Source organism: Periplaneta americana, chromosome 15 (assembly GCF_040183065.1).
Source record: "Periplaneta americana isolate PAMFEO1 chromosome 15, P.americana_PAMFEO1_priV1, whole genome shotgun sequence".
Taxonomy (NCBI): domain Eukaryota; kingdom Metazoa; phylum Arthropoda; class Insecta; order Blattodea; family Blattidae; genus Periplaneta; species Periplaneta americana.
Genome location: NC_091131.1, coordinates 80663085 through 80678604, shown reverse-complemented (window position 1 = coordinate 80678604; position 15520 = coordinate 80663085). Strand labels below are relative to the sequence as shown.

The window sequence follows — 15520 nt, the reverse complement described above, 5'->3', positions numbered from 1 at the left end:
AGCCAAATTGGGCACTTTTTTGCGTATGAAGGGTTTCAAATGGGCTTATTGTATCTAAATAAATTTCTCATAAAACTGCAGATTACACTTTAAGCCAGAGTATAGTGAGACTCTATAAGCTAACCTCTTCTTAGAATGATATATCTCATCTCTACAAACTGGTGTCTCATGTTTCTGCAGTTCAACATCTCATGATATTGCATATCACTTCCAAGCAAATGACTCTTGACTCATGAAAATGCAGACGTTTCTGCAGTTCAACATCTCATGATATTGCATATCACTTCCAAGCAAATGACTGTTGAGATTTGAGATGTCTCTGCAAGCCAAAGTCCCGTGAAAATGCCGATGTGTACAAGTCAATGTCTCATGAAACTGTAGACACTTTTAATAGACGAAATAGGAAACATGATGAAATTCGATGACGATTACAATAAAACAATAGATTGCTTTCTATAAGGGGCTGGTGTGCAGACAGGTCCTGAAAATTAAATAAAAAGATAAACTCTTAAACTGTTATGAATATATAACAAGATGCTATTAAAATGTAATTATCCTCTTATGTAAACCGGCCTCCGTAATGATCAGCTATCAACTGAATTTCAATTTGAGAATCCAGTAGAGCTATTAACTTCAATATATAGGCTGCATGCAACGAGTGGACAAGGGGACATGAAGCTATGCATTTCTACGCGTTATTGCGCTATTCTTATTGTGCGCACGCGCAGATTGGGTGTAGCATCTCTATTATGAACTTTAGGATAATATACGTCTAGGTGAACCCGCTTTTCTTGTCTGGGAATGCAATGTCCAAGGTGAACATGACATAAAATGGTTCCCTTAAGCTATAGGATGGAAGAGGAAGTTCCCTCCGACAAAAAACAGACAAAACTGTTGTTGAAATAACAGGAAGCTCATTGGAAATATACATGGCCGAGGGTGTGGACAAGCGATTGAGGCTCGCAGCAACTATCTGATAAAACTGCTCGTGCTCGGAACAACAAGGACTTATAGCAATAACAAACCCTATTCTCGAAGAAAATTTATAGACATTATACTTTATAACTGCTTCATAATCCCTAAGTAAACCGAGGATCATTGCATAAAAATCTAATTCTTTCGTTATTATATGATTAAAAAGGAACCTGTACCATAAAAATGACACTGCACATGCTTTCTCATTACACATTTTACATATTAACTCATGAGATGGTATTTTACTTAAGTTGTATTAAACGAGTTGTGTGCATCTACAGTCTAACATTCATTTCTCTTCAAAAATTCACAAGCCTCCCAGAATGGTTTTTTAGTTGGTTATTTAACGACGCTGTATCAACTACTGCTTTATACAGCGTCGATGGACTTGGTGATAGCGAGATAATATTTGGGGAGATGAGGCTGAGGATTCGTCATAAATTACTTGACATTTGCCTTACGGTTTAGGAAAACAACGGAGAAAACCCAATCCGGTAATCAGCCCAAGCGGAAATCGAACCCACGCCCGATCGCAACTCAAGATCGGCAGGTAAGCGTTTCAGTTGACTATGATACGCCGGTTGCTACCAAAATGTTAAAGGGATTAACGTCAAAATTATCATTTCAGTTAAAATAAACCAAAATTAATTGATAATGATATTACCGTTTACATTTAGTATTCCTAAACTATTATTGAAAATAGGCTACATACATAAATGGTCCACACCTGTGGAGTAACGGTCAGCGCATCTGGCTGCGAAACTAGGTGGCCCGGGTTCGAATCCTGATCGGGGCAAGTTACCTGGTTGAGGTTTCTTCCGGGGTTTTCCCTCAACCCAATACGAGCAAATGCTGGGTAACTTTCGGTGCTGGACCCCGGACTCATTTCACCGGCATTATCACCTTCATATCATTCAGACGCTAAATAACCTAGATGTTGATACAGCGTCGTAAAATAACCCAAGAAAATACATAAATGAAATCGGATAACTTACCATACGCCCATATAAAAAGATAAGACTAATGCCACAAACCAATAGAGTTGATTTCATTTTATAAGTTGTGAGATATATTTCATGTATCCCTAATTTTGCACAACTGAACACCAAATATCTATTGGCACATTGTTATAACTTTAATATTTTTTATGCACGTCAGTATTTGAAAGTAATACAAATGAGGATCTAACATTCTAAATGTGCTAAGTATCACAAACAACTTTCTGAGACATTGATGAGAAACACACTGCGAATTGCATATTGAGATACCTGCAACATCGTCTTTTGGCGCACGAATGATTCACATACAGTTGAGCTACGACAAAGACAATTTAGTATGATATTCTCATATATGGATTTTCCTCCCTTTGATTGAATAAAATGAAATTAGAAAAATTGGCACTTAGCACATGTAGAATGTTAGGTATGAACATTAAATGAATGAGTAATATTCTGCAAGCTTAGGTCTGCTATAGCGAACATCTCTTTCCCAATCATCTTCACCACGAGTTTACGACCCTTTATATTTATTTATTTATTTATTTATTTATTTAAATCCACCACCAACAGAAGCAGACTTCCAATTACAGGTGGCCTACATAGATATATACACAAAATACATAATAAGAGAAAAAAACAACAAAACAAACAACACAAACGAAAGAAAGAAAATACATAATGGTAATTGATGCTAGAATATAATATTACAGCTATATATAGTGCCAAATGTCAATATAATGATACAAAATTATTTAAAAACTAGAGTAAAGACAGTACAATACACTTCTTCATAATTTAAATATCTAAGGAAATACAATGCTTTTTAACATTGTATGAAATTTTTCAATTGTTAAACTGAAATCCAATTGAGAATCACAGTTTACAGACAGAGAGTGGTAAGTATTACACATAACAAACAATGGAGAGTTCTTGAAGGAAACAGTTCTAGGAATGGGAATAATAAAAGGTTGCCTATGACGTAATTCTGTTCTTTCTACATTGAACTGAAGGAATTTAAGAAAATCACAGTTATTCAAACTACCGTCAACAGTCTTATAGAGTAAAATTCGGCTATTTATTAATCGTCGAGATTTTAAAGTTTTATAATTAAATTCAAAAAGCAACTGATTATAAGAAATTTGCTTGTCATAAGACGACACGTGATGTTTTTTTTAAATATAAATAACGTAAAAATCTTTTCTGTATCCTTTCTATTTGCATCTGATGGGACTGGAACTGAGGTGACCATATTACAGACGCATACTCTAGCTTACACATTTCTTAAAAATCTGTTTTATATTTTCCTTATTGTTGTTTCGTTTATCTACTTTTGCTTCGTAATCAATAAGCTTCTTGTTCAGATGTTACGGCTTTAATTTTACTTTCATTTTATCGTTTAGGACGACGACTTAAAATTTCAAAAGAACAATTTCTGTAAGCATAATATTCTACTTTGTTTCAGGACAGCGCAGCACGTCGGAGGATGGCAACGTCCTCGGATTCCTTACGTCGCGGAACGTTGCTAGGAACCTGGCTACTTCTTGTCGAGGTAAGCTCTGCTTTCATTACTTGGCTTCATTTTTCGAGGGTCCTTGCACTTTCGCTTGCTTTGATAATATCATTTATCATAATAAATTCCTTTAACACCAGTTGAAACAGTGTCATACGATTTACAGCTTGAACTTATTGATCTTCAATGTGGCCTAAAGGCTAAAGACCGTTTGAATAATACTACTAGTCTGGTTGAGTTTTACAAGACTAAACCTTAGCAATAATATCCACGACTACATAAGCTGGCTGTGAAAATAATTGCTATGTTTGGCTCAACATTTATATTTGTCAGCAACTGTTTTCCATTATCAACTTTAATAAAGGCAGACAACGAACATCTGTAACTGATGTTTCATTATGATCAGTAGGCTACTGTTCCTTTCAGCTGCCAACAGCATAAAACCCCGTTTCGGTGTACTGATAAATAAAAATATAACAAAATGATATTGTATATTTAAGTAGCTATAGAATTTCTATTATTTCTGTAAAATAAATATTTCTTTATTAATTAATAATAGTCCAAGATAGTTTTGTAAACACTGAATGGGAATTAATTTCATGAAGACTCGTACTAGTACTTTTGTGTACATTTTGTACGAGATCACCCCTTCTTCCAGTCCACCCTTATACAGAGCGCAGACATATCTGCATTCCGCTCTCGAGCTGTGAACCAACTCGGAGAGTGCAAACCTTGTGCAGGCCTGGACTAGAGAGAATTCATTATTTAGTAGTTGGAAACAAGCCAACTAAATGATCTGCAAAATTCAAAGTGTTCATTAAAGAAATTTATTCACGGATTCATAGACTAAATGTTTTATTCAATTCTTTATTTCAATATCATATCAACTTATGCGAAAATAATTCAGCCCAGACATTTTGCGTCAAATGTCATTCTACAGAAAGAAACATGTACCTACAGAGCTGAATGAGATTTTTAATCACAAAGAATTAGCATACGACTACACAACTTATTTTGTATCTGCGTTGGTGAAGCGTTAAACAAGGAGATGTCAGGTGCACCGATCCAAATGACTTACTGTGACAGTACGTGCGTGATCGTGAATCTGCAGACGTTCCTGCTAATGTGTCCTGCCAAATATGTTGTTCTTCGGAGATCAGCTTCACTTAATCACGTTGCCTGCATACCACGCGATCTGCTGAGGAAATATCTGTCGCATTCCTGCTCATTGTTGGCAGACTGACTCCGTTTTAAGCGTTCAGGAATTTCGTAGTATCCTCAAACCTGCTTTCTCTCCACACTTTATCAGAATTTATATCTTGCAACAATGCCAAATACTTAATTTCCTTCTTAGTCCCTTTTTTCTGCATTTTCTTTGAATAATTACATTTCTTGCACTAAGCAGTTGCTCAAACAAGAGCGTATCCAGCTATAAATCGTAAGGTCTAAGAAGCAATTTTATTGTTAACATGAAAGTGCAAATTTCTTTCCCTTTTATAGAGATCGACTGTGTATCACACGTCTATTGTTCTGAGTTTTTTTAAGCAGTGACCACATGACCAGGTCGACTGCTCGTAAAAATTCTGAACAATATGTTCAACAGAAAAAGACTACATGATTTTCAAAGACAATAATGATTATAGGCCTAGTAATAATTATAAGAAACCATTACCTCCTCTCTTCATAAATTTAAACATGTATAGTCTATTCTTCTTTAAAAATGAATACATCGCCACTCTCAACATCTACCAATAATTCCATTCTCGTTAGGCTTTCCTTCGCCATTTTTTTCCGAGGTTTGCAAATTATATCCTGTAAGGCATCATCATCATCATCATCATCATCTTATCAATAATAATAATAATAATAATAATAATAATAATAATAATCCGTGGCGCTACAGCCCGTGAAGGGCCTAGACCGACCAGCCGGCTGCTGGACTCACGCCCTCATGCCGAAGCAGAGGTGGATGATCATCCAAGCAGAATGGAGGTATCGTGTGGTTAGCACGAAGATCCCCCCCAACCATTATAGCTGGCATTCGCAATCGGATTTCGCTACCTATCGTATAGCTCCCTAAGTGCATCACGATGCTGCGTGGGCACCTGTCCCATACACTGGCCGAAATTTCACGAGAAAATTTCTTCCCAATAATAATAATAATAATAATAATAATAATAATAATAATAATAATAATAATAATAATAATAATAGCGTTATGGATTAGATCAGAAAGTTGGCGTTTATTCGAATAACTTGAATATTGTATTTGACGTATTCATTACGATCATATGGTTGATATGCTGTCGAAATGTGAGCAACTAATTGACAATTCTTATATCAAAATCTTGACTAAAATCTTCGATGTGGTTTCCTTATCCATGTTGAAATCATCAGTCAACATTCTGAAAAATCATACACATTTCAATTTGTATCCATTCACTCATTCCTCATTAATTCTTCCTTCTGAACTGAAAATAGACTCTCTGGTCTTGAATCATCTTCCACATGACCTTGGTCTTCCATGAAACAAGAAAACAAGCGGAAGATTTGTGTTGGCACGGTACAAACATTTGCCTCCACGAGCTCACTGTATCATTATCACTATCTCGGTTACATTTTTATAGTTTTTATGTATAACTTAATGTTACCAGTAGCTTTTTGATAGATTTTAACTTTATGACAACTAATACTGTTTTTTCAGCAACAAAGAATAAATACAACGTAGATATCGTAATTGTATGTTTAATAGTGTAATAAGGAAGGTTTCTTTTCACGATATTTTCAACAGTTAAGTTCACAATACTCAGAATAATATATCATTCTTTATTCACCGGAATGCATTTTTCACAGTCCATAAAAGTTTGTGGGAATTATATCATAACTGATTGCGTCTTGAGAAATCTCTATGGCTGAAAGAGATCAATAAATAAACAACTATCGGTACCTACCCTACTAATAAAGGAAGATGAATTCTGGTACCTTGGAGGATACACAAACAATAGTTGAAAGTAGAAGATTATGTAGCTGAATGACTTCACGTACTTGCAAGAAGTTGTTGATAATTATGTCATTATAGTTCGTAAGTCGAGCAGATATTAAAGGCAACGGGTGGGCTGAACCGCAATAATATTTGGCCTGCGGGTCATATCAGATATCAAGAGCCTCCGCATGCTCCTAGCTTCTGTATGTGTTTGCTCGTCACGCAAGAATGAGGGGTAACAAATGAACGAACTAACTTTCTGTTTCAACTGTTTTGTTATATTCCATGGAAACTATCTGTGGCGAACGCAACACAAGACCAGCTCTTCTGATTTCTCGTGCAGAGCCATAAAAAGTGTTGTCAGGTTTATTTCGTGAGAAGAGAGATAATTGCTCTCCTTTTAAATACTTATTTTATTCCCCTTGTCGTTTGTTAAATTCGTGTTACTGTGCATGTCTTACTAAACAACAAGTTAATTGCTCTATTAGTTATAAATTCGTACACCATAAAAACTTTAAGTTCCCCGCATAGGCAACTGTTCAGGCGCAGTTTGACGCTGCAAGAAAGCCATTTTTGTGAATTCTAAACTTGATTACTGTAAAGATGCTTGTCCTTCATAATATTTTCTGTTGTCTTAGATGAAATCCGTTGCCGTGTTGATCCCTCGCCACAGGAATCTCTTTGAGAACTGTGTTCTTATTTTTGTAGAACGAAAAAAGTTCAACTACTTACAGGTTTTGTATACACTGCTCCGTCGATATAGGAGAAAGTCAATGTCTACCTACTTAGATAAAACACGCGGAGCAAGTCCCCTGCAATCGGCAAACATCATGGTTAGGTACAGCATGAAAATTCAGGAATTTTATGGACAGTAAAAAATCGGTCATACAGCAATGGGTATTTAAGAGTTGTTAATTCATCATAAAAAGTTAATCTGATATAACGTAATACAAATTAATTTTATTTCCTAGAATATAACATATATCTATAAAATAAATAATAGCCTATATAGAACTAAGGAAATAAATAAATAAATATATATATATATATATATATATATATATAAATACATAAATATTACCTTAAACTCTCCAGCAATATCCTTAATATTTGCGACGTTTTCAAGGAGTTGAATAATAGCCTACTCTATTCACTTTGTGAGAAATACTCAGACGTGAACATGTGTGTGACATAATGTCTTACTGATGTGCGGGGGCTTGGATTCTCGTCACAACAACAACGTTGTACTGTTTTGCTTCTTTCTTTAGACTCAACGCATTCTACTAAACCGGCGGAGAAGTGTATTCCTCAACTGGAGGGGGAAACCTCGAAGAAGCAGAAGAAAAGGAAAAAGGCAAGTAGAGGGAACCATATAGGAGTGGAGGAAACGAGAAACTGGAGGAAAAAAATGAGAAAACGAACAAAACAAAACGAAAAAGTGCAGGAGAGTAAAACAAAGAAATGGAGTGCAAAGAAAGGACTAGACTATGTAAAATAAAACGAAGACGGGGAGTGGAGAAGAACAAGGAAATGAAACTGATGAAAACGAAGAGATAGAGAGGAAGAAAACGAGGCAATGGAGTGAAGCATAAACAAAAAAAAAAAGTGGAGCGGAAGAAACGAAGGAATGGAGTGGAAGAAAGCAAAAGATCGAGCAGAAAAGAACGAGGAAATGGAATGGATGAAAGCAAAGAAGTGTAGAGGAAGAAAACGAGATGACATGAGAGGAATAAAGAAGTGGACAAGAAAAAACGAGGAAGTGAAGTAGAAGAAATCAAATAAGTGCAGATAAATAAAATTAAGTAGAGTGAAAGAAAACAAAGAAGTGAAATGGAAGAAAACAAAAAGTGGAGTGAAAGGTAACAAAGACGTTGAGTGTAGGAAAGCGAGGAAGTGCCATAGAAGAAAACAAATGAGTGAAGATGAAGAAGAGAAAAAGAAGTGAGGGGAAGAAAACAAAGAAATGGAGTGGAAGAATACAAAGAAGTGGAGTGGAATAAAACAAAGAAGTGGAGTGGAAGAAAACAAAGAAGTGAAGTGGAAGAAAATGAAATGTAGTAGAAGAAAACAAGAGAAAGTGGAGTGAAGGTAACAAAGGCGTGGAGTGGAAAAAAGCGAGGAAGTGAAGTAGGAGAAAACAAACTAATGAAGATGAAGAATAAAAAAAGAAGTGAGGTAGAAGAAAATAAAGAATCAGAATGGAAGAAAACAAAGAAGTGGAGTGGAGCAAAACAAAGAAGTGGAGTAGAAGAAAACAAAGAAGTGAAGTGGAAGAAACCAAAGAAGTGGAGTGGAAGAAAACAAAGAAGTGGAGTGGAAGAAAACAAAGAAGTGGAGTGGAAGAAAACAAAAAAAAGGTGAAGTGAAAGGTAGCAAAGACGTGGAGTGGAAAAAGCGAGGAAGTGGAATATAAGAAAACAAACTAATGAAGATGAAGAATAAAAAAGTGAAGTGGTAGAAAACAAAGAAACAGAGTGAAGAAAACAAAGAACTGAAGTGGAAGAAAACAAAGAAACAGGGTGGAAGAAAACAAAGAAACAGAGTGGAAGAAAACAAAGGAGTGGAGTGGAATAAAACAAAGAAGTGGAGTAGAAGAAAATAAAGAAGTGAAGTGGAAGAAGACAAAGACCTGGAGTGGAAGAAAACAAAGAAGTGGAGTGAAAGGTAGCAAAGACGTGGAGTGGAAAAAAGCGAGGAAGTTGAATATAAGAAAACAAACTAATGAAAATGAAGAAGAAAAGAGAAATGATGTGGAAGAAAACAAAGAAAGAGAATGGAAGAAAACAAAGAAGTGGAGTGGAATAAAACAAAAAAGTGGAGTAGAAGAAAACAAAGAAGTGAAGTGGAAGAAAACGAAGAAGTGGAATGGAAGAAAACATAAAAGTGGAGTGAAAGGTAACAAAGACGTGTAGTGGATGAAAACGAGAAAGTGAAGTGAAAGAAAGCAAAGCAGTGGAGTGGAAGAAGAGGAAGAGTGGAATGGAAGAAAACACAGAAGTAGATTGGAAAAAAATAAAGAAGTGGAGTGAAAGAAAACGAAGTGAACTGAAAGAAAACAACGAAGTGTAGTGGAAGGAAACGAGGAAGTGAAGTGAAAGGAATCAAAGAATTAGAGTGGAAGAAAGAAGCAAGTGGAGTGGAAGAAAACGAACAAATGGAGTGGAAGAAAGCAAAGAAGTAGAGTGGAAGAAAAATAAGGAAATGGAGTATACGAAATTAAATAAGTAGTATGGAAGAAAATAAATAAGTGGAGCAAAAGAAAACGAGGAAGTGTAGAAGAAAGCAAAGAAGTGGAGTGGAAGAAGAGGAAGAGTGAAATTGAAAAAAAACACAGAAGTAGAATGGAAGAAAATAAAGAAGTGGAGTGAAAGAAAAAGAAGTGAACTGGAAGAAAACAAAGAAGTGGAGTGGAAGGAAACGAGGAAGTGGGGTGAAAGGAATCAAAGGATTAGAGTGGAAGAAAGAAGCAAGTCGAGTGGAATAAATCGTACAAGTGGAGTGGAAGAAAGCAAAGAAGTTGAGTGGAAGAAAAATGAGGAAATGGAGTAGAAGAAATAAAATAAGTGGTATGGAAGAAAATAAATAAGTAGAGCAGAAGAAAACGAGGACGTGAAGTGGAAGAAAACAAAGAAGTGGAGTGGTAGAAGAGGAAGAGTGGAATGGAATAAAACACAGAAGTAGAGTGGAAGAAAATAAAGTGAAGTGAAAGAAAACGATGTGAACTGGAAGGAAACAAAGAAGTGGAGTGGAAGGAAACGAGAAATTAGAGCGAAAGTAATAAAATATAGTGGAAGAAAGAAGCAAGTGGAGTGGAAGAAAACGAACAATTGGAGTGGGAGGAAGAGAGGAAGTGGGGTGGAAGTAAGCAAAGAAATGGGCTGGAAGAATAGAAATAGTGGAGTGGAAGAAAAAGAAGTGATATAACAAAAATGGAAAGGTAGAAGGAAATGATGTGGAAGAATGTAAGAAGTAAAAGAGGAGAATATGAAGTGATTAAGAAGAAAAGTAATAAGAAAGAAAAATGCAAAAAGGGTCAAAGGAATTGAAAAAAAGAAAGAAGAAAACAAAGTGGAAAACGGAATAATTGAAAAAGAATGAGTGAAAGAATCATAAAGTGGAAAAGAAAACTATGTTGAGAAGAAAATGATGTGAAAAAGGAGAAATGAAGAGATGAAGAAGGAAAGAAATGGGTGAAAAAGAGGACAAATGTATAGAAAAATAAACTGAAGATGAAGTTATTCTGAAAAAGTAGAGAATGGAAAAAGGAGTTGAAAAGAAACCTAGAGACCAATTACAGCTATGGCTGCAGTGTGAGGAAAGCAATACAGAAACATTCACCAATTCATACTCGCCAATTTCCGGTTGCCCATCCTGGAATTTTCCCTATACAAAGATTTAAATGTCTAAAACCCAGTCCTTGACACAACACCAAGCCCATTAGACGTGACTCAGTCATCCAAGTTCATTTAGGTCACGAGCTGTGCTAAGTATATGTCCACTTTGGGCTGAAACCCACACCCTAATATGTACTCAAATACCTCATATTCTTCTAGCGAGTAAAATCGATTATGAGTAGATGAAGGTAATTGCTATGCATGGTGACACTGTGCAAATAACAGCACAATATGCAAAGATGATTAAAACTGAAGATAAATAAAATGGGAAGCTGGGTGTGGTCTGCCGTGGTCAAGGCCGGGGCGGTCGCCCCACCTGTGCTCTTGTACCTCGACTGACCACACACTAACAGCACAGGGACATCGGCAGTGTGAACAACATACCAAAGACGCCATTGTGTACAGTTCTCAGGGTGTGACTACTGCATATGTACTCCTACCAGCTTGGTTATCCAATATCCAACAGGGGAACAGTGCATGACTCTATCAGCCGGTTCTAGTCACCATAAACAAGACATCGTGGCCTCTGTCAAATTTTTCACAACTGTCAACGATGTATAACATCACCAGCCGGTTTCAACAAACGAATGTGGACATACTGGCGAGTTCAGCTGTTCCACAACTGTCAACAATGCATGACTGTCACTTTCCTCAACCATAAAAGACATCTCGACAACAACTGTCAATTGATTCTCATTTTTCAACAATTTATGATCTTACCAGTACGTTTCAACAATTATAAACAGTAGGATGCTTCAATCACACAATTATTGACAACCATAATCAAGACACTTCGTTAAGCATAAAATACTTAACAACTGTTAACAATTTCATGACTTAATGAACAGGTCTCAATAGCCACAAACGAAACACCTTGAGAACTGTAAAATGGTTAGCCGTTTTCAACAATGCAGCTTCACCAACCATAAACCGTAACCATAACCAAGTCACTTGCCTCCCTCCTGACTATAGACATTACGTAATCCTAAAAGAAACTGCGATAAATTGCAGGGTTTGTGTGAAAACATTCACATTATGATCCATGTTCTGAACTCAAATAATGTATCCTCAGAGTAAATTTCTTACTATGGGTTACAAAGAATGTATGCATTTTTGGTTTCACGAGATAATAACCTATAGTTGTTATTCCAGTGAACGCCTAAATTTTGTGCAAAATTATTTACATGTATTTATTTAAACCGTAAAATGTTCGTTATTCACCCATTTGAAGCCAGTTGTGAATAAATAAAGTTAAGCGCCTTAATTGCGGGGTTATAGTTAATACCTATTATTGTGTAATATTAAATAAATTAATTCTTTTATATCTTTTGAGTATTAGTTCAAGAAAATAAAGGCCTAGGCCTAATTCATAACAAGACAGGAGAACTAAATTGTTGCGAAATACGCAAAATACATAATGAGAAAGTATGTGTCATCTTCATAACACTCATCTTTCAATTGTAGTGCATTACTTTTGGAATGAGAGCTGGAGATTCTGAATTCAAGACACAAAGAAAACGGAATCTGTAATCCTTCGTAACTTACAAAGCGCCTCTGTGATTGACTCTAGCTTCTATGAAATTAAGTACGATATCAGATGACTCCCGGGTATAATAGGCGACCGAAGTTTGATGTTGATCACGTCTCTACCCCCATATTCTCATGGGGGCAGGTAAAAAGGTATTTTTTTCCTTCCACCATGTTAATAATGTCAAAACAATTGATTACATAAATTTTGGCCACTCGATCACAATTACGAAGGCTGTAAAAAATAAATTTCCCTGGGGCCGTGTACAGAAAAAAACACAACTTAATGGAAAGATTGATTGGAATACATACAGCAGTTGTTGAGCTATTTTTCAACATATTTCCCAGCGGAATTGAGACATTTGTCATACAGTGGGATCAACTTTTGTATCCCTGTGTCGTAGAAGTATGCCGCCTGAGATCGGAACCAATGTGTGACAGCCATCCGCGTCTCTCTGTTGATCTTAAGGTATGACAAATGTCTCAATTCCAGTGGATAATATGTTCAAAAACAGTTCAAAGTTGCTGTATCTGTTTTTCCAATGAAATTGTGTTTTATTTCTGTAAACGGCCCTCGTAACTGAGCTCGAATGGTCAAAATTTGTATAAGCACTTGTTTTGGAACTATTAGAATAACACGGTGGAAGAAAAAAAATAACTTTTTTATCTGCTCCCATGAGAATGTTTGCTTGTAAGTCGAGAAGGCCTGGGAGAGAACGTTATATCTCTGTCACCTTATACATCTCAATTTGGGTTGTATGCAGAAAATAACATTAATATATCCTGAAATAGAAAAACATCGCCGCTATGCATAATCTTCTTAGGGTTATATAAATGTTTTCAATTTTTTTTTAAGTTTAGTTAGCGGGCACACCAACATCTTTATATTTCCCTTTAGACTGCATTAGCCGCGTAATATCAAGTAACGGGCATGAATTGATTTCAAGTATAAATCACAACACATCTGCTACTGTATTGCAACAGTTTTATTCTGTTTGACGTACTTGTAATGCCCGTCTGACTTCACTTCAATTTACAGTTTTATTCTTCCTTTTTATCTGGAACCGGTAGGCATGCAGTATTGCTCTGGAATTGCCTGTCGGCCTGCTGCGTGAACGTCCAACTCTTATTTGTTTTGCGAAAAAAAGAATTCTAAGCGGCAGAAAGGATCATTAACCTCATCCAGAAGAACAGGTGAAATTCGTGCTGTCAGCCACTTGCAAAGCTGGAACATTAATTTGTCATTAGTAGAAAAGAATTCGAATTCTTCGTATCCAAGGTTACTGTCGTTTAAGAATCATTAAATTCTGTTTTGATTATTTTATCTTGTGATATATGGCCGATAAAACAACAATTATGAAGACCTAGAGATACTAGTCAACATTTACGTGATGATACGCCGATAATGGAGCTACGGTTGAATGAGAATAGTAGAGAAATCCAAACACTTTGATAAAATATGCCCCACAGCTGTTGTCTCCCATCAGCTTCATATGTGAACATCTTCCATTTAGTGAAGCTAAATTCACGTTAGAGAAAATTGAACTTTCACCAACATATTTGCAAGTATCCGCACACAAAAAGTATTTAAAAATATATGGACAATCAAGGAAAAAAATTCAGAATTTGGTTATGAAGCAATTGTACGCGTTCTGCAAATTTTAAAGATTTCTTTTAAATTTTAAAATGGAAGTTGGCGTAACACATTGAAAAACGAGTTGTATCCTGATATACTTTTTAACTATTGGAGATATACTCCAGAAAAGATGTACAAACTAATGATAATATTATTGCCGTTCCCAGTACAATACGTTTTTCTTATTAATACTGAGTTCACATAGATTTCCTCGAGACTTATTTGTAAATTATAATTTTATATATAACGCCTAGTATCAAATCTCAGTCCTTATTAATAATACAGCTTTGAAGAGTTCTCTGCAGATTTTACGGCGACACTTGTACTTCAATTCAAATTACAGTTGAATTTTCTCATTCTATTTTTTATCTGTTTTTTATTTTACTGCAAATTTTCTTTACTGTAAAACATTATTTACTGTGAATTTCAGTTTATTGTAAACAAACTCCTTGTAAGACATTTTTAATGTGATATCTTAAATGTTTACGTTTAACATTCTTTGTCTTTGGCAACCTCACGGAGTTGAGGAAAATTAAAAATTATATTATTCTTATATTAGGTAATTAATCCGTTATTGAGTTGACTGTTATACTGCAACAAACTTTTGTTTTTTAAATAGTATTTAATTTTTTACTTCACTTAGTTAAGAAAAATCCTTATATATTCGTACTTGTATAGGCTATAGGCTATTTTATTATCTGATATAATTGTTTATTGTAAAACCAAAGATCCTATCCCTGTAGTCTATATATTTTATTATTTCCTGTAATTGTTTATTGTAAAATTACTGTTAATGTAAAGATCCTATTAATAATTATGTTATTTAAATATTTATATTTCGATTTTAATGTCCACACGCTGTAGGCTACTGTGTAAAGGAAAATAAATTACTACTACAATTTTCAAACTTTAGACTCCACGGCGCTACAACCACACGACGCCTAGAGACGAGCCAAGTCACTGCCATCTACTATTCAACTGCGTAACAACCAAGCGGAATAGACATGCTGCGAGTCCTCATAGGTTTTTTTAACCTGCTTTTCTTTAACTGAAGTCCGCCACCTATCGTGTGCATTCAATTTTTCCAATCACGAAGCTGGTGGACCAGTTTCAGGCCCTAAATCTTAACAAATTAATTAAGCATAGCCGTGAATGGAACTCGGGCCTAACAACCGCACGAAGAAGGAGGTCTTCAACATTAAGTAAAAGGTTTTGGAAAGTATGAGACGTTTTGTTTGTTTGTTTTACTTTTTTTGTTCTTTTTTCCCGCTATTATAAATCAGTATTAGGAAAAAAAATAGTGCATTGTAAAGGTTCTGGTAACCTATGGCTAATTAATGTCATCAAATGCCGACACTTAAAAAAATGTTACTCTTCATAATTAAAACAAAATCCCCGTGAACATGTTGTGTTACATTTTACCCAGAATGTTTTTATTTTATTGGTTTATTTTACGTCGATTTATCAACTGCTATGGTTATCTAGCGTCTGAATGGT

The 15520-nt window shown here is 35.5% G+C and overlaps 1 protein-coding gene across 1 annotated transcript in view; it reads left to right on the top strand.

Annotated features, from left to right (window-relative positions):
• Window positions 1–15520, top strand: part of LOC138715164 (uncharacterized) — a 257230-nt gene that overhangs the window by 155106 nt on the left and 86604 nt on the right. Inside the window, exon 2 of the mRNA XM_069847725.1 lies at window positions 3436–3522. Within this exon, the coding sequence (XP_069703826.1) occupies window positions 3457–3522 (66 nt within the window). The 5' untranslated portion in view covers window positions 3436–3456. The remainder of the gene's footprint in view (window positions 1–3435; window positions 3523–15520) is intronic.